General features: G+C 39.0%; 1 protein-coding gene across 1 annotated transcript; it reads right to left on the bottom strand.

Moving 5' to 3' along the window:
- Window positions 1-4,708: 4,708 nt before the first annotated feature.
- Window positions 4,709-18,836, bottom strand: NTS (neurotensin). Its single transcript, XM_056342035.1, has 4 exons — window positions 18,549-18,836; window positions 13,508-13,569; window positions 7,137-7,361; window positions 4,709-5,080 (listed from the first exon to the last, which is right to left on the bottom strand). The coding sequence occupies exons 1-4, from the start codon at window positions 18,607-18,609 to the stop codon at window positions 4,934-4,936; spliced, it is 495 nt and encodes a 164-aa protein (XP_056198010.1). The 5' UTR covers window positions 18,610-18,836; the 3' UTR covers window positions 4,709-4,933.
- Between the last annotated feature and the right edge of the window lie 5,601 nt (window positions 18,837-24,437).

Below are 24,437 nucleotides of genomic sequence, written 5' to 3' on the forward strand. Positions count from 1 at the left end.
ACACAACCTGCAAGGTTCCTACAACTGAATTTCAAGACTAAAATAGAAAATTATTCCAGACTAATACTGTACTTAAACTTTTGAGACAAAACAGGTTTGTCCCACTGGGAGCTCAAACAGACAAATGCTTTTCTTTGGTAATTCACATCCAGTTATGTATAGTCCCATCTTTTCCTTCTGTTTGAGGGTATGTGAGGAGTCTCCTGAGAGAACAGCTGTACACTCTCATCTATGTGGAATAAGCAAGCCTTAGCTGGGCAACTAACAGCTTCTGAAGGCTTTATGTTTCTTAATTACTGACACCTCTCCAAAAGTTCTGGGTGTCTCCCATGCCATTTCCCTGTATTGCCACCTCAGAGGACTCATCTGGCCAGCCAAAGCTTGCCTGCTAATGAGGTACCACAAAGACCTTTCTAGTCCACTGTCTGATTGTTGGGTCTCTCAGAGCCATCCAAGTATCCTGGATCTGAGAGGTTTTGAAAGCTGATCATCAGCGTTGTGCTTTTGTGTGTGTCTTAGTGTGAGACCTGCTGGATTCAAGAGATTAGAAGAGAATGCCAATTTTCAGTAGCAATGAATAAAAACAAATATGTTTTCGCTCTTCTTGTTGACAAAGCTTAAACATATGATTCAGAAGCTCCCTGGCAGTCCAGTAAATGGAGGGAAATAAAAATCATTTGATGTCTATTTATTACATTATTTAGAACTCGGGGCTAGTTAGTTAGTTAGTTAGTTATCAATCTATTTATTTATTTATCGCAGGGTTTTGCAGCCTTATTCATTACTTCTGAATGCTTGAATTTGGTAGCAATGAAAACCTTGTTCCTCAGGTTCCTTGTGAAGATCAGCCCCTCCCTCCACTTACTTTGCTTCCTGGACAGCAAGATATAAGTTCTGACTATCGTTTTGTCACATAAGTCAGTATACTTATTTTGCAGGTTCTCTGTAACTCTTCTTTTATGACTCGCTTCCATCAATCCAATATTGTGGATGTGGAGAACATCAATGATCAGTCTGGAAACGGGGAATTTCAGAAGAACCTGCTCTTCTTTCTACCCACCTACACTCAAGTATTATAGTGGTGACTTGCTTCTTCAATTTGATACTGCATAGTGCAAACTAATAACTGATCTTCAGGCAAACGAATAAATATCAAGATCAAATGATCATGTCTCCATTGTGTGTTAGTTAAGTGGAGGATATGAGGCATAGCCACAATCATACATCACAAAATTAAACTTCTTTTTAACAGCGAACTCCACATTTCATCCACTCTGTTCAAACCACAGCCATTAAACTCTTACCTAAAACATAGGACAAAGTTTAGATTTACAATAGAAAAGACAGAAAACATCAGATCATATAATGTACCACAAGCAAGACTCAATAAAGCTGAAGACTTATTTTGTGACCACATTTAACCTTGGGAACGGAAACTATTATTTTATAATGTTTCTTTCAAAGAAAGTAACAAATATATGCTTCAGAAATGATAAAATTATTCATTTCTCAATATTTTACTTTTCTTGTATAGGCTATTTTTAAGTCTATGCACGAAAACAATTAAAAATATTTAAGAACAAACTAAATTTCAGTTACATTTAATTCTACATTAGAAATAACTGAGAGGTTTCTGCAACTGCTCTGTATGACAATATCCAATAGTTTAGGAGTATGAGAAGTAATTAATTTTAAGGTTTCTAAATAATTATTCATCTATGAACTCTGTAAAAACATCAGCAATGGAATATGTAGGAAAAATGTGCTGCTCTGCAGAGAGAGGCAGCAAATCTCTTAGTAATTGCCTTTATAAAACAAAATTATCAGTATCAAGAGGCAGCTCTTTAAGCCAAGGTAGCAATCTGAGTAATGGTCTTCAAAACAACATTTTTAAACATAAGGCAATTATGACTTGCAGAAAAAAAGAACAAAACAAAAAGCTGTCTGAATTCACAAATCTTTACATATTGTGAGGGTTTAAACTTCGTTCAGCACCCATTGCTGCTGCAAATACAGATTTGATTTTGCAGGCAATGCACAGCTAGGACCAAGGCAGGTACCCTGAGGATCCCACTGGAAGAATGTGCAAAACAGAGACAAGTATGCATAAGCCTGCTTTTTTTTTTTTCTTTTTTTCTTTTTTCTGCCATCATCCAAAAAGGAGGGCTAAAGAAAGGCTGCAGTTCCACAGCAGTGAGGTCATCAAGAGGTAGCAACAGCTAGAAATGAGAGATTTCAAGAAAATAAGGGTCCCCCAGACATCAAAATATCCCTTAACACTTCACTATATCTGGCTTTATGGCATGGTTTAAGTGTGTTTTCTATCACTTTAATGCTGCTACGTTTGCTTTCACCAATGACCAATAAGCTGAAGTGCCAGCATTGGCTTTTGCATCTTTACTGACCACATTACAATTATGGATGTTGTTTCCTCATCTAGGTAGTATTGTCTCTCACTCTGGATGACAGTCCTCTGGCAGCTCCCTGAACGCCTCCATCAGAGGTGAGGGAACAACTAAGTTACCTCCTGCTATACTTTAACCTCTGTCTCCTCCAGTGACACACAGTAGCTGATCATGTGTGGATTCACATCGCACTGAAAGGAAATGGGCTATTTTAAGCTGTTTTCAGCCAGTCAGTCTGGCTAACCTGTTAACTCTGCACTGCAAGGAACAAGTACACAGTCATAGGGTAAGTCTCACTTGAGTATGGAGCACTAGATGAGGGTGGAACAGTTCATCATCATCATTTGAGGTCCTCTGACATCATCCTGAATATCTCAATCACATCCAAAATGAAACATGGATGGGTGTTTCTGTTTTGAAGATTTTAATATCCTCTATCAGATAACAGCCACATTTCCTTACCCTACATGTTTTTAAACTCTTTATACTCTTAAACTTAACACAAGAGAAAAATATCATGACAACCTGTTTCTTTTTATCTTAAATCTTCTGTGTTCCCCATGAAATAGTGATCTGAAGTTTCTTTTCTTTTTTCCTCATATATCACCAGCAGTGAATTTTGGAACAAACTCTGTTCTGCTCTGTTATTTCAGACCAACATGTAATTTAGAATTTGAAGAGTCCATAATAGGACCAGGGAGTTTGTAGGTTTGTTGGAAAGAGGAGTGTTTCTTAGCCACTTGAGAGCATACTATGTCTCTAGTCTAATTCTATGACAGTTTCATAAAAAAATAAAGGCTATGAGTCTACTAGAACCTTATTTAAGCAAAGCCCTTAAGCGCATTAAGTGTTTAAAACACTGAGACCAAATATGCTTAAGTGCTTTTCTGTATTCAAGTCATAATGATTATTACAGTAATTAGTGTATGCTCAGTTATATCTTGCAAGTGCATGCATTTAGTGGCTTTTGAGTAAATAAACTGTTTAATACCATTTGCAGTGAGAAAAGGAAATATAATTAGCTTTAATATAATGAAAATACATTTTACTGTAAAAAAAAACCTGTCCCTCCCCATGTAACAAATCTGGTATAACCGTTGGTATAGTTGTTTTGGTTTTTTTTTTTCTGTGCATAACCCTGTATATTTTTAATAATAATTGACAGAAAATCTGACATGTGAGTGCATTTGGGAATTCTCTGAGTGGGTTTGGGTTCTTTTTGACTTGCAATTGGTTGGAACAGCATTGCTTTGAGTAAATACCTCAAACAGAAAACAAGTAGGTTTTCAAAAGCAGTGTCTGTCCCATTTTTTTGCCTCCTGGTCTAACATCCAGGCTTCATGGGTCTTGGACTACCCCTCTGACTGTTGTTGTGACCCTCAGCTCTTTCAGACTGTCTTCCTCTAGATTGGAACCCAGGATCTTTGAGATCCCAAGTCTCATGTACACATCACAGACAGAGCTAGAAAATGTCTAAGTTTCAGGTGGCATTTGACTCTTCATTGCTTGAAAACAATTTTTTCCATGTTGGGAGCTTCCCTTTGCATCAGCTTCCAAGTCTGTCTTTACCCCTGAAAACTGCCTGTTGTAATTAAGAATTTGTAGAAGGAGGGAAAGGAAATGCCTTTTAATTTTTAAGTTGAAGATGTTCTAATTCCTCTTTCAAATATTTCTGCCAAGTTTCTCGTAAACTGGGTTAGTATTTTCACTTCAAGAATGACAGCACAAGAGCCTGAATCAGCTTTTATTTTTTGTCTTTATTTTTTTTTCCTGAGCATTCATAGATTAGGTAAACACTGTAAATTCTTTTACTGATTTAATAAACTGTTTTCCTTATTTAGTCGGTGATACACAAGACTCTGAAGCACATCTGAGATTGCTCTCACTAGCATATCTTGTTAAGTCTCATTTATGCATTGTTTTATTAAATTATGACTCTTCCATGGCAAAGTAGGGTGTCAAGAACTTAACATTCATTTACAAGCAGGCTATTTAAAATATGAATTTTGAAACTGCCATTTAATAGTTAGCTGGTAGTATTCCCCTCCTTCCTTCCTTAGATCAAATCCCTAATAAATTAAACTGGCCAATACATAAAATACTGTGGCAGTCCTGACTAGTGTATTATACAAAAATTTGCAACCATATACATGTTTGAAGTGTTGCATTAAGAAATTGTACGATTCTCAATAGGGTTTATAGACAATATCAATTTACTTGGTGTATGTTGGTGTGCTTTATAAAATAGGAAAAGACTACAATATTGTTGGAAATATGTTGAAATCTCAGTTTGGTACAATACATCATGCTTAAAAACTAGATTTATTTGCAAATGTATTGGTCCAATTAATCTCAAGTAGGAAAAAATCACAATCAAGAAACAGCAATTGAAAAAAGACACAGTTATGTTATCATCTTGATGATTTTCCATAGTATATTTTCACACAAGTATGATTTTAGATTTAAATAAGATAACCATAATGCACAGTTACCTATAAACTAAATACACATTGTTTTCTTCTGCTTCATCAGTAATATGAACTTCTCTTGAGTATGTATGGTCTTCTAGCTTTGTTCACATGTAGCTGTCGTTTCAGAATATAGGGATTTTTTCTTTTCATTATTTCCTTGTCTTGGCTTGAGTTCTCTAGATCAAAAGCATCTTGCAGAAGTAACTGTAGGATGCAAGAAGAGACACAACATTATCAGCTTTTTTTGGTAATGAAGATTATAAATTCCTAGAAAGTTTTATAAAACTTTAACATCTGCCACCAAGAAGAACCTTTACCATAATAGTTGCAGGGTTAAAAAAACACAAAAAAGGAAGGTTAAAAAAAAAAAGAAGCCTGAAACTCAAGACACAAAACTAAGATCAGGCTAAAGATGAGATGAATCCTATGGAAGTGTTGTTTAAATTCCACTGAAACAAATGAGAACATTGGTTTTGACTAGAGAGAAAGGCTGGTATGTTCTCCTGGAAGTAAAGCTCAAATTGACTGAAAACTTCCTAATGATTGACACTCTGTAATCACTCATTTAGACTAAACACCTCCTAAAACACCCACTGCTTGCTGGTTTCAGCTTTTAAGCAGTATTTTTATCTGCAACTTCCTACAGCTAAAAAATTTAAATGTGTAACAAATAAATAAAAAATTAAATAGAGCAGAAGAAAGCCAAAATTTTGTCAATCAAAATTTCTTATATAACTGTGTTTTGAGTTTTCCTTGAAGTTTTTAAAGTGTTTTGTTCAGATTTCTTCTTGGTTTATATGTTAAGATTTCATCCAGTCTCTCACAATGTCCTTCCATGGTCAAGTACAGTCTTAATGTCTGGATGAAAGGCATTAAACTGAAAACGTTTTTATACTCACCTCAGTATTTTCCTAAGTAATAAAAATCTGTTACTCAGTTAATTACTTAATAAATGAGTGCTCATCTAAATTCTATTGAAATGAATGGAAAGACTCTCATGGTTTCAACAGACTTTGGAGTCAATCCTGGATGAGTAAGATCACAAGAACTTCTTTCATTACATAAATTATTTCAGACCTTCTTCAATCCTTCTCCCTCTGGCTTTATTCTTTATTCTTTTACTGCATCTTATAAACCTCTGCACTGCATAAGCGTATTCCTAAGCTAAGAGAGGGATTTTTTTTTTTTTTTTAATTTCACATGAAGTACTGTTAGGAGTGAAGAGTCCAAATCACCACAAGAGGTGAAGCAATTGCAAAGCAAAGAACTGTGATTAAGTTATATGGGCTATTGCATATAGTCAGTTCTATGGTAGCTCCTTTTCAGCAATAAATGTACTGATGGAGAGAGTTCTCAGAAAACTCCGGTTCTCAAAGATGTTGCAACCTTTTGTAAGGACTATCCCAGCTAATATGAAGGACTGAGAATAAGCCTGCAAGTTCAGAGCTGTGATTCAGCAAACAAAAGAGGATCAAGATTCAGCCAGACTGTCCATGAACCTGCGATAGCAGCTGTTGTTTGTTGGAAAGTGGGTAGTGACACCAAGATCTTTTTTCACTACACAAAACAGCTTTTATTGTAATATATAACACAAGTGGATCGTGCCCAGTGTGCCTCTGTGTGATCCCTGCACTGAGACAAATATCACAAATGGACTATAAACAATCGTTATTTAAGAACAGCAATCCTCATACAATTACAATGTCAACTTCCAGGGCCCTCTTTAGGTGTGGGGAAGTGAAAAGCAAGTGAAAACCCTTGCTACCGGTTTCCTAGAAATGGCAAGAAGCCCACAGTACCTGGCAAAATTACATGTACACATGGGCATGTGTCCATGCATTTTGAACCTAGTTTGCCTTATGGCCTTATAAGGGTTTTCAGAAACTGTCTACATTTAGTTATGCCTTAATAAATCTGCAGTAACTTCACATCTGTTAAGCAGATATTAATTTTGTGTTCTGGCATAGAGCTTACATTCATGTGTTTGGTTCCTTGGAATGTCTACAAAAAGTGGAGAAAGTATGAAGTTAAGAATAGTTCTCATTTATCCATGAGTCGTTACAAAAACCACTCAGCCCATCAGAAGGTACATTAATTCACAACTCTCTCAATAAGAGACATATTAGAGGTGTTAGAGAATATAAAAAAGGGAAGGAAAGTCCAGACAATGTGAAGGGGGTCAAATGCATATGGATTTTAAAACACCACTACAGTCTGAGAGTTTACTAGCAGTTCAAATATGTATTTGTGACTGGTTTACCTCCCAATGCTGAAAGGCTCTGCTGTGGCAAACTTTTTGGAGTTGATACACTGTCAGCATTGCTTCCAAGTTGAAGCCATCCAGAGCAGCAGGAAACTGTCTTCCTGAAACAAGATCATCTTCATCTACCTCTACTGTTTCCCCCACTTGGTTGTTTATGTTGTTGACAAGATTGCAGACATTTAGCAGGGTCGTTTTCCAGTACGGAAGTTTTGCTCTGTTAATCTAAAAATACAAATACCCACTATTTAATATGTTGCAACTTTTGGGGTTTTTTAGTAATAATGTATGACATTCAAACATTTTGGTAGGAACAAGTTTGTGTGTTTGAAGTACTTTTCATCTGCTCAACTTTTAGACAATAATTAGAGAGTGCTGAAATTAGGACAACTCATTCATTAAACACACCGAGTATGCTTCCCCACAGCCTTACCCCCCCGGTAGATATACACAATGAAAAACTAAACTGCTACCAAACCAGAATGGTAGCATTTCATAGTCATTCTGCACAGGTGCAAACAAAAACACAGAAGGAAATTAATATAATATAAGTTCACAGGTGTAAATCAGGACAATGAGTCAAACCCACTAGATAAATTCACAGTACTGGAATCCAAGGTGGATGCCTGTGGTTAACTAGATGCTCCTCCCTAGTTCAGAACAAATACCAGTCATTTCAAAATTCCCTGAGAAAAGGAACAGAGTTCCTGCTTCAGGGCAAGCTGTCTGATGAGGCTGGGTCTGAAGTTATGGAATCTGTAAACCCCAGGACTTCTGGATGCTGGAGAGTCATGAGCCTAGGAGATATGAATCAGAAGTCTAAGGGCTTAGATGAAGATGGAGCAAAGATAAAACGAAGCTGTGTAAAAAACATATTCCTGGTTTGGTAACTGGACTGAAAAACTCAGACCAACTGTATTTCAGTGGCTTACAATGGACTTGTTCAGAGATGTTACAGAAATAGAGAAATTTCACCATGGTTTGTCTCGAATTTTGCTTCCTTCAGTATCTTGCATTATTTAGGAGCTATTTGACTTTTAAACCCTTTTCAAGAATGTTGAGAAATATAGTTTTTACTTTTCTACTGGTACTGTTTTTTCCAAGCAGTTGTGGTAGTAGTCTTCTTTAGTTTTGATTATTGATAGAAAAAAGTAAGTGAAAAACCTAATTCCTACTTCATTCAGTGCTTTTCACGTCTTTGCTGCTTTCTTGGTTCTCCCACCATTAATGATTTCTTTCAAATTGTGTTCCTTTTAGTAGTGAGTATAGAAATCAGTTTCCTTAAACCAGAACTGGTGACACAACAATCTCCAATCAAAAGCCAAACAGCAAATTCCTGTTTATTACTGGCAAGGGCTTCCTTGCTATGCACATTAGGATTACACTTCACCTGTGAACTGAAATGTAGTTGCTTCTTTTCCTGGATGTATGAAGTTAAATATAGGTAATACATTAACACAGACATTGCCTTTTACATAGTGACAGCATTATTTAAGAGTGTGGATGCAGTGCTTGCTTAGCTGAACATTAGGTAGTCACATACTGTTGTTTCTTTAAAGCACCTTCCTAACAAAGGGGCATTGTGTGCAAGATTTATGCATAATCACAACACTTTACTATTTTTTGAGGAAAAATAAAGAAAATGGAGAGCAGTGAGGAAAACAAGAAAAGCCAGCATCACTATTAGCATTAGAAAATACTCCCTTTTGGCCCTAATCATTACTCCAATATACATCTGATATATGCATACCTTTCAAAATTAGAATAATTTAGCCCTTTAATAAAACCACCATGTGTTCTCAGATTCCCCACAGGGCTCAGGGAGGGGAAAAAAAATAGTATTTGGTTTTGAGGCCAAGAATACAAATCTCCGTTTTATTCAGAAGCTTGAAATTGGTTCTGCATTGTTTACTTGGAGCTCATCTGTTGTCCCATCTAGGTGCCCTAATTAGTCTCTCGAATTATTTGAAAAGATGTGAAAGATTCAAAACAAAAATCAACCTCTTTGCAGAACATCTAATTTAATTAACAGAAGTTAAACTAGCAAAAAGAGCAAGTGTCCACTGCGATTTCAAAATTGTCTTTGGTCTGTTTTAAAGTATTAGTGAAATACAAAAATATGGAGCTTTCCATGACAAACGAGGAGGCTTTTCCAGCGCACTTCTCTCTCCTGGGCATACAAAAGAAATGCGAGCTAACACTACAATAGCTAAATTGCAATTAAGTATAAAATCTAGGGGAAGTGCTACATGAGCAAGTGAGAGTTCTATGTTAAAAAAACCCAAAAATATTCCAGTGGATGGGAACAGAATAGAAAAGGAAAGGACAGGGAAATTTGTTATGTCTTCCTGCATAATTTATAGAATCTTTTTGATCTAAAGTTACTCCTTTATGCTAGCCCAATCCATGTCTATATTTAAAGGAACTTTCCTCTGTATATTAGTAAAATACTTCAATAGCAGACTTCAGTAGGTGAAATTGGGTTTATCTGCTACTTAAAGGGGGGGGGGGGGGAGCGGAAATTTTGCCATGCTTCCTGCAAGCATGATTAGTTTGTTAAGGGAGTCTAATTCCATTAATATCACACATATATCACCAGAAAGTATTTTTACTTGGGTACACCTGCTTCGGAATTACACTGCTGCCAGCTCACAGAATGAGACTATAAAGCATCAAGAACTTCAGTCAAAAGTGAAATAATTTTTTTAACTGAACATGCAGCTCTCCAGGTCATGTCCAGTCACTAAATAGAGCAGTCCTGTTACTTTTCTGCTCTACTTCACTATTAAAGCAAGCATTATAATCAAACAGCTTTGGCTTATGCGTTATGGGAAATCTCTGAAGTAGTTATCCTAAACAAACACATGAAAAAAAGAGTTTAAGATGACCTTAACCCAAATGTTCAGGTGCATTTCTAATGTGTGATATGTTTTCCACACAGGTCTAAGCAATTATCAGCTACGGTTGCTCAAGACATGTTTTGGAAAACACCTACACAAGAGATCAAGGACTGCCAAGACGGAAATATTTTTTTTTTTTTTAAATCAACTTGAAAAATATCTGGAAATTATCTGAAGAAACAAAAGAGACTGCAGTCTGAATCAGAATTCAGAAGTTATAAGTGCTGAAGTGACTATGATGTATGCATTTCCATTGTTGAACATGCTTCTGAAATAAGACTTAGATATATGGTTCCCCACACCTCATATATCTTGAAAGAGAATTTTAAATCATCTAAGAAACTGAAATGAGGTTGAGAATATTTCCCTCTTTGACAACAGGCTTGTCCTGTGAAAGATTAAAGAGAATCCCAGTTTATATTGCATATGCTATCTTCTTTCCATTTTTGGTTGAATGTATGATACCCCTGATAATCTGTTTAAGATAATTCTTATGTTATAATGCATACCTCACAAATGCTATTATTTTTTTAGAAAAAGTTCAGTTCTCTGCTTTTTATATTCTTGTCTTTCTCCAGTGAAAGTAGACGGAAAACAAATGTATAGCCAAGTAAAACCTAAGGTAATGCAGGATCTCTATGGTTCACTTTCAAAACGGTAGTTGAATTTTGCTCAGAATGTAACTACAGAAATAATAAAAATACTCTCTGTCTTTAAGCAGATATGGCATTGAATTCTGTTGCAGTGGAAGTTCTTCCATGGTGTATACTAATGTAAATGTAATGAATTTTTATGTCATTACTGAGTCAGGAAGTCAGTAATTCCTAGGCAGCTGTAACCTTGTCTGCTTCTGACAAGGAGGCTAAATTGTCTGGGCACATAGTGTCAGCAATTGGCATCCTAGAACAATAAAAAGCTGGAAGGTACAAGACTTCAGAAAACTGATGTGAGTGAGGATCCCCAAAGGTGGAGTACATTCCAGTGGTAATATATTCTTCAAGGAAAGACTTTTTTTAACACTTTTTTTTTTTTCTTTAACTAACATGTATTAAACTTGTTTGCGTTCAGGATAGTCTTCATGCAAGTGGGTTTCAGGCAAGCATGTAGGAAGCTGGGAACAGAGCTATCTAGTTGATACAAAAGAAAGACAGCAGATAACTGATGGCATTTGGTGACATTGAAGGTTGTGTTGTCTTACCAGATCTTCCAAATGGCTCTTTGGATTTCATCTTAGAGAAAAGACAAATAAAGCATTTTAGGGACTTGTTTGATGCCTGTATCTTCTTTGAGATGTAACAGCAGGGAAGGGTCATAAACTGTATTAAATGTTGGAGAGAGGTTTTAATAAGGGCAGACATACTTTAAAGATGGAGAGTGATTCAGCATATAGGTGACTTTAAAGAGCAGTTTGAAAAGGGCCAGTAGGCACCAGACAGTAGTCTGTGAAGTCAATAGCATATGGTCACCCTTTCCATAATATTGAATAGACTACTGAATGTTGTAAAAGGTATGTGCTTAAACCCTAGTTGTAGTTTTGATACAATTCTTGCAAGTGCCTACTTAGGAAGATTTTTTTCTGTCAAATACTAGAACCACAAGTGATAATCCACTTTGCTGCATTTTTAGATCTGAGCTTTCATAAATAATTTTTTGCGTATTTCTTTTTCTTTTTTTCCCCCATCTTAATGCTATTTAAATTGTCTGGATTTCTCGTGCTTCTTATTACCAGGTCAGTGTCAAAGAGGGTTAATGCAATTTAACAGTAATTGCCCTTAACTGGAAGCAGATCTCAGGCACAACAGAGGACAGTTATTACACATATCATCCTCAAATTTGTCTCTCACACCAGAACCATACTTCTGTTTTAATGAGTGTTAAAAGCTAGCAGAGGACAACAGAAAAAAAAAAAAAAAGTCATTTCAGTAATGAATGGAATAATGGTGTGCCTCTTGTAGAAGCATTTATGAACACTTTTTAGTGGTTCCACCATGCCTTACTTTGATGTCAAGAGACAATATATATTGAACTAATGAATTTTAGATGGTGATTTAAGGCAGTATAATGTTACATGCCATAAGGAAACTGAATAGCAAGCTACATGATCTAAAAGAACAAATAAGGGTATTACGGCCAGCATCATTACATTATCAACTGGTGCACTGTATTTGTGCATTTTTAGTTACCTGAGATTGTGCTCTGTGCCGAGGGAGGAAAAGAAGGAAATTAGGTTGACAGTTCCACTAAAGTCAGTAGCAGAAATACCAATAGCTGCAGGGCTTCCTCCCAGGGCATACGGTGCTTTACCACACAGAGAAAGAACTATTTTTGTCAGCCTCCTACATTTAAATTTGTCTCAGGAAAAGAATATCTGTTAAATCTTTCTGTACCTTAGAGAAGCAAGTAGCAAACAGGTTTATTTGGCATCTAAGGTAATTACCTGCCAGTAAAGAACATGGGAACCAAAGAACTGCCAGACCAGATCAAAACAATGTATTTTCTGGCCTCATTTCTTATTCTTATTCTATTAAAAGGATCCTGTGAAAAAGCTCACATGTAAGTAAATACAGTAAATACAGAAGTGTTCCAGACAGATTTTGTCCTTAAGCTTCAACTAGTCATTGGCTTATTAAATTCTTTTTGGGGGGAAATTTTTCATTTCTCGTTTTATTTTCCATTGAATTTCAGCACCAGTTGAACTTCATTACAGCAAAGAATTAAAACATTCAACTTTAAGCCCATGACACTTGTTTCAGGGTTTGTTCTTTAATATGTTGGTGAAGAAATATTAGACATATATATTTCTTGGATCGTTCATGGAAAATAAGCGTGTTGAGAAAGCGTTTGCCTATCAACTTATTCAACACATATGTGCAACACTTGCTGCTTCACCTTGTCAATATGAGATTGGAACTGAATTTTTGTCTATTTGTATTACATAACATGTACATTGCTCACAGTCTGGCAACTTGTCAAGGAAGTGTCATTTATCAGATTAATATTTTCATGGTCATGTCCCCATGTTCCTGTACTGACACTACGATTAAATTCCTAAACCAAAATCAGCATATGTATTTTCAGGTTTTGCTTTATGACTTTAAGTTCATAAGCACATAGAAAAATTTCTGCATAAAAATAACACTTACAGGTTTGACTCAAAAGGTTAATTTAGCTTTCATCAGGCATAATCCTATTGGAAACACATTTCCTTATATAAATTTTACATCTCTGCACATAACACAGTTTTGACAGTTTAATGGAAGTACCAGTGTTACGAGTGAGGAGCACTTTCAGTGTGCCACATCAACACCTTAAAATTTCCTTTGAACTGAAAAAAATCTCGCACCAAAGTAATGTCTAGCACTGAACTTTTTGGTCTAGACCATAGGTTATTACTTTGTGCAAAGACTTCTGAGTTTCTAATGAGAATTCATTTGCTCCCTACCTGTCAGCTAAAAGAGGAAAAATAATTACCTTTGATGTGTACATATTGGTCAATAAATCTGCTTCTAATGCTTTCATTTCCTCTTCTGAATCTGTGAACAAACCAGAAACATCTGTTTTTTATTTCATCAGAAATCATGGACATTTCAATTCAGCATAAAGAATTTCGAAATGTGAACTAATTTTGAAAAATAAACAAAACCCAAACTACTTAGACAAAAACACAGCAAAATAATCTAGGACTGTGAAGAGTCTTCAGGTAACAGCAACATTATGATAAAATAGAAACACACCACATTTTTAAAGCATGATCAAGTTTACCAAAGTGAATGAAATGATTCATTGATCTCCATTCTCTGGTAGACAGGCCCACTAATCTACAGCCCTCCCAGTAAACAAACCTGCTGCAATGTTCTTCATTCAAAATCAGTATGATTTTCATAATCTCTATTTGTCACCTCTGATTACTTTGGAAAAAGGTTTTGGATATTTATTTTCAAGGAATATTTATTTAAGCAGCAGCCAAGTATTTAGGTGCATGCCAGTTATGATTACTTCACAAGATTTAGTCTTAATTATTTTTGGCTAAATTAAAAATATTTTTACTGATATGAGGGAACCGAGCTTGAACTGTTTGTGATACAAGCTCTTAACAATGCATACACGAAAAGGAAGCATTCTGACTGAAAGTTCTTAGGATTTTCCTTACTAATTTAATTGACCTTTGATAGCTCAGCAGACTTGCAAAGCCTGTGATTTGGTGCATGGGGTAAAAATACCTGTAGAAAGAGGAAACAGCCACAAATGTTTCTGCTTTGTGCTGAACAGAATCGCAAGGAAGATCTGGTGTATTGAAAAAGTAGCAGCAATCACAGCTCAAGGGTAACATACATACAGAAGTCGGTTAGGTCTTCAGGCAAAACAGAGTTCTACATGGCTTTTAGCTTTTCTGGAATACCACCAGTCTGAAGCCAAACAATACGCTTAACCCAAAATTTATTCCACATTCCTATAAGTCATCTCTCACATCTCACTTCCATTAAAATAATCAATGCTGTTGGCATGTAACACCCTGCCACAGAATCTGTGGATAGATTCCGCCTATGCCTTCATTTCAGGGATCATCACCATGTATCACTGCTTTTCACAGAACATGAGACTGTCAGGGATCATTTATAAAAATATGTGCTAATCTGTCATAGATTTCTGCTAGCACAGGAAGCCAACCATTATAATGCTCTTAAAAATCAATCATGTTCAATCTTAATAACAAGATCTCACCACCACCACCACTGTGTTTCTTCTTGGGGAATTCTTCCAAACTATCAATGGTTATTCACCTTCATCTGATTTCAGGCTTAATTTATTTCCAATTACAGATTTATTAATGGTTTGTATCCTTCACTATAAATTATACCTTTCTTTTTGTAATATTTACCCAACTCATGTATTTTTGAGAGCAACCACAGCCCTTCCCACCTTAGATTTTTAGGGTGTGGTTACATGGTGATTAGCAAACAATGCAGGATCACTATGCCTTCTGGACATAAACCAGTCCCCTGGAAATCCCATAAATACTTCACTGAAAGGCTATGCCCAGAGCTATTAGACTCTCATCTATTCTCCTCTCTTGTAATAGCCTTGTATTCCCCAAGTTATCAGAGTGGCCGTCCTCTGTGCCTGATGTGATCTCAAGACAGCACAGCACAGTACAGTTCGGATCAGAAGCCTCTGTACTTAACTACCTTAATGCTTACCATTAGCTACAGGAAGTAGCTGTCCTACACATTTTTTATTTTCTTTGTCTTTCATGGCTGAAAAACTTTAGTATCTCATAAAAAAATGAGGTCAGATAATCTGACCAAGTCTTTTATCTCCTCAGACATTTCCAACAGCTGTGCTTCTGTTAAAAGGAGCTTTTAATAGGAAATTCTATTTCCTAAGCTATCACATCTTGTACTGTTGCACTGCTTCTCGTTTCTATTACGCAACTCAGCAAAACCTTCTCTGTTATGCTGATCTTCCTCTGTATTGATGTTCCTGTTCACCTCTGCATTACCAGCACACTACATTCATTCATTCATTCTTACTTTTTGCACTGATGTTGTTACTGAAAATATTAAGACTGGTTTGTAGATCAGTATTACAGCAAGTCACTAGCAACCAATCTCCAACCTAATGACTTCCAGCCCTTTCAGCACTACTGGCTGTCAGTGTTACCTAATCTCTTAACCATTTTACTGTTAGCCAAAGTTCTGCTGGCAGCAAAACATCACCTCAGCTGAATTTCTACAAGTGATAGCAGCAGCTGCTGTGAATGGGTGAGCAGCACACGTGACACAGGGACTGACAGGCAGAGGCCAATTGTATGAGGATCAAGGAGAATGCCAGGTCCTGCACTTGGGTCACAATGACCCCACACAATGCTACAGGCTTGGGGAAGCTGCCTGGTGGAAAAGGGCCTGGGGGTGCTGGCTGACAGCCGGCTGAACATGAGCCAGCAGTGTGCCCAGGTGGCCAAGAAGGCCAACAGCATCCCGGCTTGTATCCAAGACAGTGTGGCCAGCAGGACCAGGGGAGAAACTGTCCCCCGTACTCAGCATTAGTGAGGCCACACCTTGAATACTGCGTTCAGTTTTGGGCCCCTCACTTAGAAGGCAGACATGGAGGTGCTGGAGCATGTCCAGGGAATGGCAGTGAAGCTGGTGAAGGGTCTGGAGCACAAGTCTTATGAGGAGTGGCTGAGGGAACTGGGATTGTTTAGCCTGGAGAGGAGGAGGCTCAGGTGGGGTGTGGGGTGTGCTTATTGCTCTCTACAACTACCTGAAAGTTGGTTGTAGTGAGGTGGGGGTAGGTCTCTTCTCCCAGATAACTAGTGACAGAACAAAAGGAAATGGCCTCAAGCTATGCCAGGGGAGGTCTACATTCAATATTAGGAAAAAAATCATCACTGAAAGGGTGGTCAAGCATAGGAACAGGCTGTCCAGGGAGGTGGTGGAATCACCATCCTTGGAAGTATTTAAAAACCATGTAGATGCGATGCTTAGGGACATGGTTTAGTGATGGACTTGTCAGTCCTGCGTTAATGCTTGGACTTTATGATCTCAAAGGTATTTTCCAACCTAAATGATTTTATGATTCTAAGATTCTATGACAGCATCATGATTTCTGGTGTCCTGGGTCAATCCAGCTGAGGACAATGAAAGGACTTGTGTCTGGTTAGCACCTGGTTTTTATATTCTATAAAGAATGGAAGATAGCTTCCACACCACGGAGGTTGGAAGACAGCTGCACCTGTGAAGATCGGTAGGTATTAAGGAACTTTTGATTGAGAAGTCTGGAGAACATTATTTAGGAGGTTCATCAAGATTCCTTGAGCGAGGAATAAAGCAGGGTGAGGAGGAGGAGAAGGGAGCACATCCAGGTAATTCAGAAGTGAAAGAGACAGATGAAGAATAAAAGCATAAAAAGAGCAGATGCTCAGAAAGCAATGTATAAAAAGTCTGGTTATACATTATTGTTCAAATGAGAGGGAAATTCACACAGTTTGATGTCCTCTTGATTCACTTCTTATTGACAAGAAATATAGCTTCTATTCATATATGCACATTCTACAAGAACAGTTACATTCTACAGGTACACGCTTTCCCCTGAGGGCAAACATTTTCAGAAGAAAATTAAAATGAATGATCACCTTCCTCATGACCTAACTGTTCATGTAAGTTAAAACTGATTTGGCCCTTCCACACAGGCTTCTCCATGTCATTTCTCACTTAAATATAACTTCAGATTTTCAAACAAATAAACCATCATGTCAGTTGCACATACAATTTTGTTTGTGGTTTTTTTATGAGCCTATTCTAATTTCCACTGAGGTTTTTTTACTTTAGTGAGCTGTCATTCAGACTCTGCGAACAGCTGAATTTGAAACTGCCTCACCAAAAATACTAGTCATGTATTTGCTTAAAAAGCTTCAAATATATGGGGAGACAGTAACAGATGTTCAGCCTTGTCACTAAGATCACCACTTCTTTATAATAATATATAGAATGATTATATTCAAATGGTGATAAAATGCAGGTATTATGTGTGTTACATTTCTCTTCTGCAGTGAAACACAAGTAGGAAACTTTCATCTAAAGTGAGAATTAGGAATTTTGAGTCCTCCTGAATACTTAAGTTGAAAAATGAAGCTACTCGAAAATTTACTCCTTTTATGAAGTTAAAAATTAAAGCAATTTGCAAGTTAATTAAGATTGCATTTTGAAGCCTATTCTGCCTCATGTTTCTGTGTGTACACTGGATTAATCACCATCATACCTATCTTTGGTCATAAACATAGGGCATAAATGGCACACACTTAGCTGTGTCGCTTTCCAAAGGATCAGGCATTGTACTTTAATATATGGTTCTTGGGGTTTTAGGTTTCTAAAGCAACTGCTCTTGGAGTAGAAATGCATTTACATTAACCATCGTATCGTGTGATCTGCACCTGATTCAGCATTTTTTTGCCACAATTTCAGATCGGTTGCTAGCATTTTTTTCCCCAGAATACTAAAATTTTATTTCTGTTACTGAAAGTGGCTAAAAAAAGTGGCCACAAAAAGTGGCTGAACTGCACATCAATTCATGCGGATTTGGATTATGGCAGCTATTCACATGAGTTCCAGAAATGACAATTTCTATCACAGTTTGGAAATGCACGGTATTCAACAGATCACACAGGAGGCAGCATAATCAAGCATGGTCTACACCGATGTACATTGCCAGTAACTATTCTGCACGCACGGCCGCGGTGCGGGCGCTGAGGCAGGCACGGTGTGCACAGACGGAGGAAGTTACGGGAGCGGGACAGGACACGGTGCTGGCCAGAGCCCGTTGGCGGGCCAGCTCCGTGGCGCCTACCGGCTACAGCAGAGCCGCGGCAGCCCGAGGCGACCTCACCTCCTTCCTTCCAGCCCGCCTCAAGGGTCCGGGCGCGGCTCGGCGCCTGCCGGCCACAGGCACCTCGGGGAGCGGCGGCGGCGGGCGGTGCGGAGCCCGGCGCTGCGGGGCGCCGGCGGGAGCTTACCTGAGCAGAGGCTGCAGGAGGCCAAGGCCAGCAGCACCACGCACACCAGCTGGGCTCTCATCCTTGCCGCGCCGCCCTCTAGAAAGTAAAGTCCATAAATCCTGGGGAGAGACGGAGAGAGAGAGAGAGAGAGAGACAGAGAGAGACCCCGCCGCTCCGCGCCCTCAGCACGCGCGCTGGCGGGCGGCTGCACCAGGCGGGGGACCCGGACCCTTCCTCAACTATATAAGCCACGGGGTGATGTCACGGCGGTGCCGCCATCGCCTCCTGATCAAGCTCCGTCCCTCCTCCCCCCCCCCCCCCCCCCCCCAGGCTCCGGCTGCCCCCTCCCCACCGCTCCGCGCCCGCCAGCGCTGACGCCACTCACCGCCTGACGCATGCGGAGCCCCGCGGGGCGCGCAGCGAACCCCCGCACCCACCGCCGCGGGGCGCGGGCGGAACGGGCTTCTCCCGAATGGGAACTATCCTCTGAGCTGGAAAAGCCCCGACATATATTTTTTTTATTATTATTATTAAAGAAAAAAAAAGTTACTGCAATTGCTCGGACCGCTGCCGCGCGCTCTGAGCTGCATCAGGGGCGGGAAACGGCCGCGCCCACGGCCGCGCGCAGCGCTGCGGTCCTGGTGCGGCCGCCGTCCGATGCGCTTAGTGTGTCATCTGTTCTACCTGTCCCTACAGCGAGGGGAAAAACGGGGAGAGACCCGCACACCGGTCACGGGCAGGGGTGTGACACCGCGCAGGGACAGGGGTGTCAAACCGGGGCTGGGCAGGGGGGTCTGGCATCGTGCATGGGCAGGGGTGGTTACATCGGGCACGGGTAGCGGGGCGAGGGGAGGGGAAAGGCTGTGAGAGATATGGAGAAAGATAACGGGAAAGAAGTCAGTTGTGAGGGATTTTTAATAGATGCGCAAAAGATTGTGATACCCGACTCGGCGAGACTCGCTGTTACTTCTGCGGAGCGCTTGCCGTGAGGCATCAGCTACGGGTGCGAGAGAGTGCACGCTTTTAAGGGGCGCTGCTCCTAACATGTACTTTTCCCGGTTGCTTTTCACAATAGACATCTTTCCTCCACGACCAGCAAAGGACAGGCTCCCTGAGCAGCATCCAGAGCTCCAGACCCAGTAAAGCACGCAGGGCACCCGAAGCGGGAGGCGGCGCGGCGCGGGCGCGGAGCAGCGCGCACTGGCCGGGGCGGAGGGGGGGGGGCGTCTCTTCATCGCACCCCCTGCCCTCCCTGCGTGCACGGGGACCGGTGTCCGTGCCGGGCTCTCCTGCCTTCTAGATCTCAGCTCCTGAGCTGTAAAAACCGCGGAAATTATCCCAAATGGAGGGTAGAGCAGGGTAATCTTTAACGTATGAGTATATAAATGTCAGCCTCCACCGCGCTACTGCTTTTACTGTGATTTTTTTCTCAGATACAGGCAAATGCTCCATCTGTTGAATGCAGATACTATACTGCGGAACATTTCGATCTCTGTGAATACATTTAAGGACAGATACACATGCCACAGAGAGCAGGAACACGCTCCGTGAATGGTGGGTGCTGCTGGCGGAGATGTTCTCTTCGCTGCAGAAAGTTTCCTTTAAAATGCAAAGAGCAGTGAAGGGTGCTGCTTTCCTCCCGTACCCTCTGTGCCTAGCTGTGCGACTGAATAGGTGCCGCAGACACAAAAAACACGCAGAATTTTCAAAATCCTACCACAAGGAACACCTGGTGAGAAAACTTTAGTGAACTGAATGCCTTCTTCCCTGAATCAACTTTAGCAGCACAACAAAATCTGGGTTTGAATGTTGTTTTGGTTTATTAATACATGCAGAAATAAAGTTGTGTGATTCTGCTGGTATTAGCTATTTTAAGATCACGGATTTTTGCATACAGTTGGAAATACATCTTTCTGTCCTACTGAGAGAATTTTAAAACAAACAAGCAAGCAAGCAAATAAAACCCCCCAAACATGTTCATTCATCACACTGTATGGGCTGTTGCTGGTCTGCCAGAAATTTTCAGCTATTGCTCATCTATCTGCCTTAGCACGGAGGTTAGATTAGAAGGCCACTCACACTCCCCTCTAGTCCTATTTTCTATTATTTCCATGATGTAGCAAGACCAATCTGCAGCTGATTTTGCTCTGTGGGTGTTCTGCAGTTCAGAAAGCTCTATGGATGAGAATCGTATTTCATAGATATTTTCTAGTGCCTGCTCTCCGTCACAGGTTTCTTCAATAGTGTAATTGCCCATATTCTTACGTAACTGGAATTTATAGGAATGAAGTTTGTTTTTTTCTTGGGAAGAGAGTAATCGACATTTTTCCTGCCATTAAAATCTGTGATCACCTAATTGTTGCCCCCCCCCCCCCCTTTTTTTTTTTAATGCTGAAATACTAATTAGTAGTGATTTCAAGAGGATTAATGTATGGTATGTATGGCCATAATCCTTTTTGTCATTGCTCCATTTTCACCTGTTCTTTTTCTTTTCTACCCCCCTCGCCCCCGCCCCGCCCTCCCCCACCCCCACCCCCAAAAATGGCAAGGCAGAAACTTCAGTGTTAAAAATCTTCTTTGCTTTCTTATCACGTTGAATGTTCTTGACATATTATCTTCAAGTCCCCTGGATCAGGCACAACTGATTTTGGAGAATTAATGTTTTTTTCTCAGCAGAACTGAACTGTGTTCTGTTTCTCAGATGCTCCTTTACTTACACTTTCTACCTCTTTCCTACATCTGTAGGTTCTATTGCTCCATTAAGAATTGCATACTAGAATTTTAACCCTTTCAACTATTAATTCCCTAAATCACCTTGACTTCCTCAAGTCATCTTCATACCACATTTCTCCTAGTGAGAAATGTGCTCTAGAGAACCTTCTACAAGAAAACCCCTCTATTCACAGATCTGTCCCTCTTTTTCTCTTCTGCTTTCTTTTTAAATATTCTTCAGCCAAAGAAAACATTTAGAACTATTCATCAGTGCCACTCAGCTTCAGAAACTCAGTTTATCTTTACTTTCCCTCAACATACGATTTAAACAGCCTGTCCAGGCCAATAAATCATCTCCATTTGCAAGTGTGAGGCATCTGTAGATCATGAAACAACAAGCAAATGTCAGATTCATGAAAGAACATATACGGGAGCCTCTATTTACTTTGTCAGTGGAACATAAAACTACCATCATAACATATGGATGGCACCAAACACAAAAGCTGTAATCACCAAACAGAAGGAGAAGCCATTCTGCTAATGATCCTGCAGTAGAAGGTACTGGAGACTATAATAAGGAACCCTGGAGGTTCCAGCTAGCAGTCTTCTGCCTAGGGAACAGAAATAAACACAGTGAGAATGAAGGCAATTCAAGCTGTTCAATTGTGTCATTAAATGTATTACTGTCTGAGAATTTTTCGTGGATTTTTAGATTTTTTTATGTTTTTTAGCCAAACCTTGTGGTAGTTACAGAAGTATGGAAACTAGAAGAGGAATGATTCTGGAGGTGGTCAGCAAGATCAAATTTCATATAGCAAACTGGCTCCAGATGCTCACTCACGATCTCAAATTTGAATTTAGTTGTGGTAGTTAAGCTGCTTTGCCCCTACAACAGTCAGGTTATCAGTAGTTTAGGTTAATATGCTGGGCAGAAAACTGGTGACTCCAATTAATTCCATGTTACGTCAAGGGACAATAAGTCAAACATAGCAGCAGGACAGACAGGGAAGGGTACTCAAAGCACATGTAAAGCATAAAGCATAGTCAGACACTGCAGCTGAATTTCTCAGACATTGTGAGTTCTCAGCTTCTCTTTCTCTGAGCTTAAAATAGGTCTAGGGCTTTTATTCTGTTTAGTCAGGACAGTGATGCTCAAAAAATGATGGCGTATTCGACTGCTGAAAATCCCAGAGATCACCTTGCTGCAGATGATATCAGAAAAAAATTCAAAAGTAAAAAGGAGATGGTGCTTAACACACTGGATTATTCCTAAGTAAGACATTAAGCAACCTCTCTACTTTAAACCCAGTCTCCTTTAGCCATTCTGTGACTTGAATTTTTAGACTTGTGAGATTGTGCATTTTAAGGAACACTTGAGGAGTCAGCTGAAAAATATTCAATATTGCTGTAGAAAAATCCCAAACATATAAGCAACCATATTGTTGCTTATCTTAATATGCAGCAAATCTATGCCACATTTTATAAGGAGCTGCAAATCAGCAGAACCATATATCTTAATATGCAGCAAATCTATGCCACATTTTATAAGGAGCTGCAAATCAGCAGAAATTTCTTGGACATCTAATGAGCTATTTCTTTATCTTTTAAAGTTCCAGAGTCTGAAACTGAAAGTGGCATTCAGTGTAACCTCTACACGAGGTCTACCTGCAGGCAGAGCTTTTCTTCTGGATGCTTTGACATTTCAAACAGCAACATCTCAGTACCACAGTAGATCATGATTCTCAAATCACAGAAAATTTTAAAGTACCATCTTAGAAGAATGAAGTATCAACTTTTCTCTTGACTTCATTTTTTTCCCCATTAAAGCACAGCCATTACATTTTCAGGACTCTGACATTCTCTAACCCTTCTCATGAAAAAACAGACTCTGTGTTTCCAGTGCTATAAAGCAAATACAACATGTATGCGTCTATACACCTACAGCTAAAACCACCAAATATGTGAGCCTTTTGGTTCTATGTATATGTTACTGTTTTGAAATTGTTTAGGAAAAGTAATTTTCAATAAAAAAGACCATAAGAAGATAATCTTCCCTCCTACTCCTAATTTCTATGTCTTTTTTTTTTCTTTTTCTTTTTTTTTCTTTTACTGGAATCCACCTATGTGAGAAAGCAAACAGTGCAGTTAGAAGTGCCACCACAGTGTGTCATGGGAGTTATGCTTTGGGCACCTCCTCCTTACTTTCACCTCTCAGCAATGCATTCCCAGGCCAGACTGCATCGTTCTGATTACATATTTTCCCCAAATACTTAAGTTAATCAATTTTACATTTCTCTCCAGTGGGCTATGAATATATTAATTTAAGAGTCAGGATATAATAAATACAATGGACATGGGTGAAAAGCCTGATATAACTTTGTGGAAGATTGCATATTCATGTAATCCACTGTTCATCAGAATGATCACACTTTGAAATTCTGTGTTAAACAGATGAAATAGTTACAAGATGCAAAATTACTGTTTTAATAGTGTTACTGTTGGACTGATCAGATACCAATGATTATCCACAATTTCTGAAAGAGCAAAATTAAATTGATCTGAATTCAGAGGGTGACTCTCTTTTCCCCATGATATTCATGTTTTGTCTGCAATTCTTCAGTTTTCCCTGGAACATGGTAACTGAAGGCATGCAGTGTGCACTGTTGTATTGCACTGGTTTAATCATGTCACGTACGTAGGAACTGGACTCTGCACTTTGAAACTCTTTAAATCATTCTATTTTGTCTTTCCTGCCACCTTCACAAGTTTCTTAAATAATTTTGCTGTTTCCTTATACCCAAGAGACAATTTCAGTTTAAGTAGTTATTTATAATCACACAGGCATGAAGAGATTTTTAGTTAAAAATGCTGAGGAGTATTTCTTCTGTGCACAGTAGAGAGGCAACATGTTATTATTACTGTAAATCAGTGAGATTATGCTGAGTTCTTTATCTTGGTCAGATATGGGCTTTTTTTCCAGGAGTCCTTAAGAGGTTTCCTAAAAAGCTGCAACCTCTTCTTTTTCTTTTTTTTTTCTTTTTTTTTTTTTTAGTAAAAGTGAGCCTCTAGAATCATGAGCAGTCTTCCACAGTTCTTCTACTGCAACATAAGAAAAGCCTAAGAATCACTTCCTTATTTTATAGAAGTGTTTCCCTTACTCAATTTGTTAGTTATTTTTCCTTCTTTAGAAAATTT

Source organism: Falco biarmicus, chromosome 5 (assembly GCF_023638135.1).
Source record: "Falco biarmicus isolate bFalBia1 chromosome 5, bFalBia1.pri, whole genome shotgun sequence".
Classification (NCBI taxonomy): domain Eukaryota; kingdom Metazoa; phylum Chordata; class Aves; order Falconiformes; family Falconidae; genus Falco; species Falco biarmicus.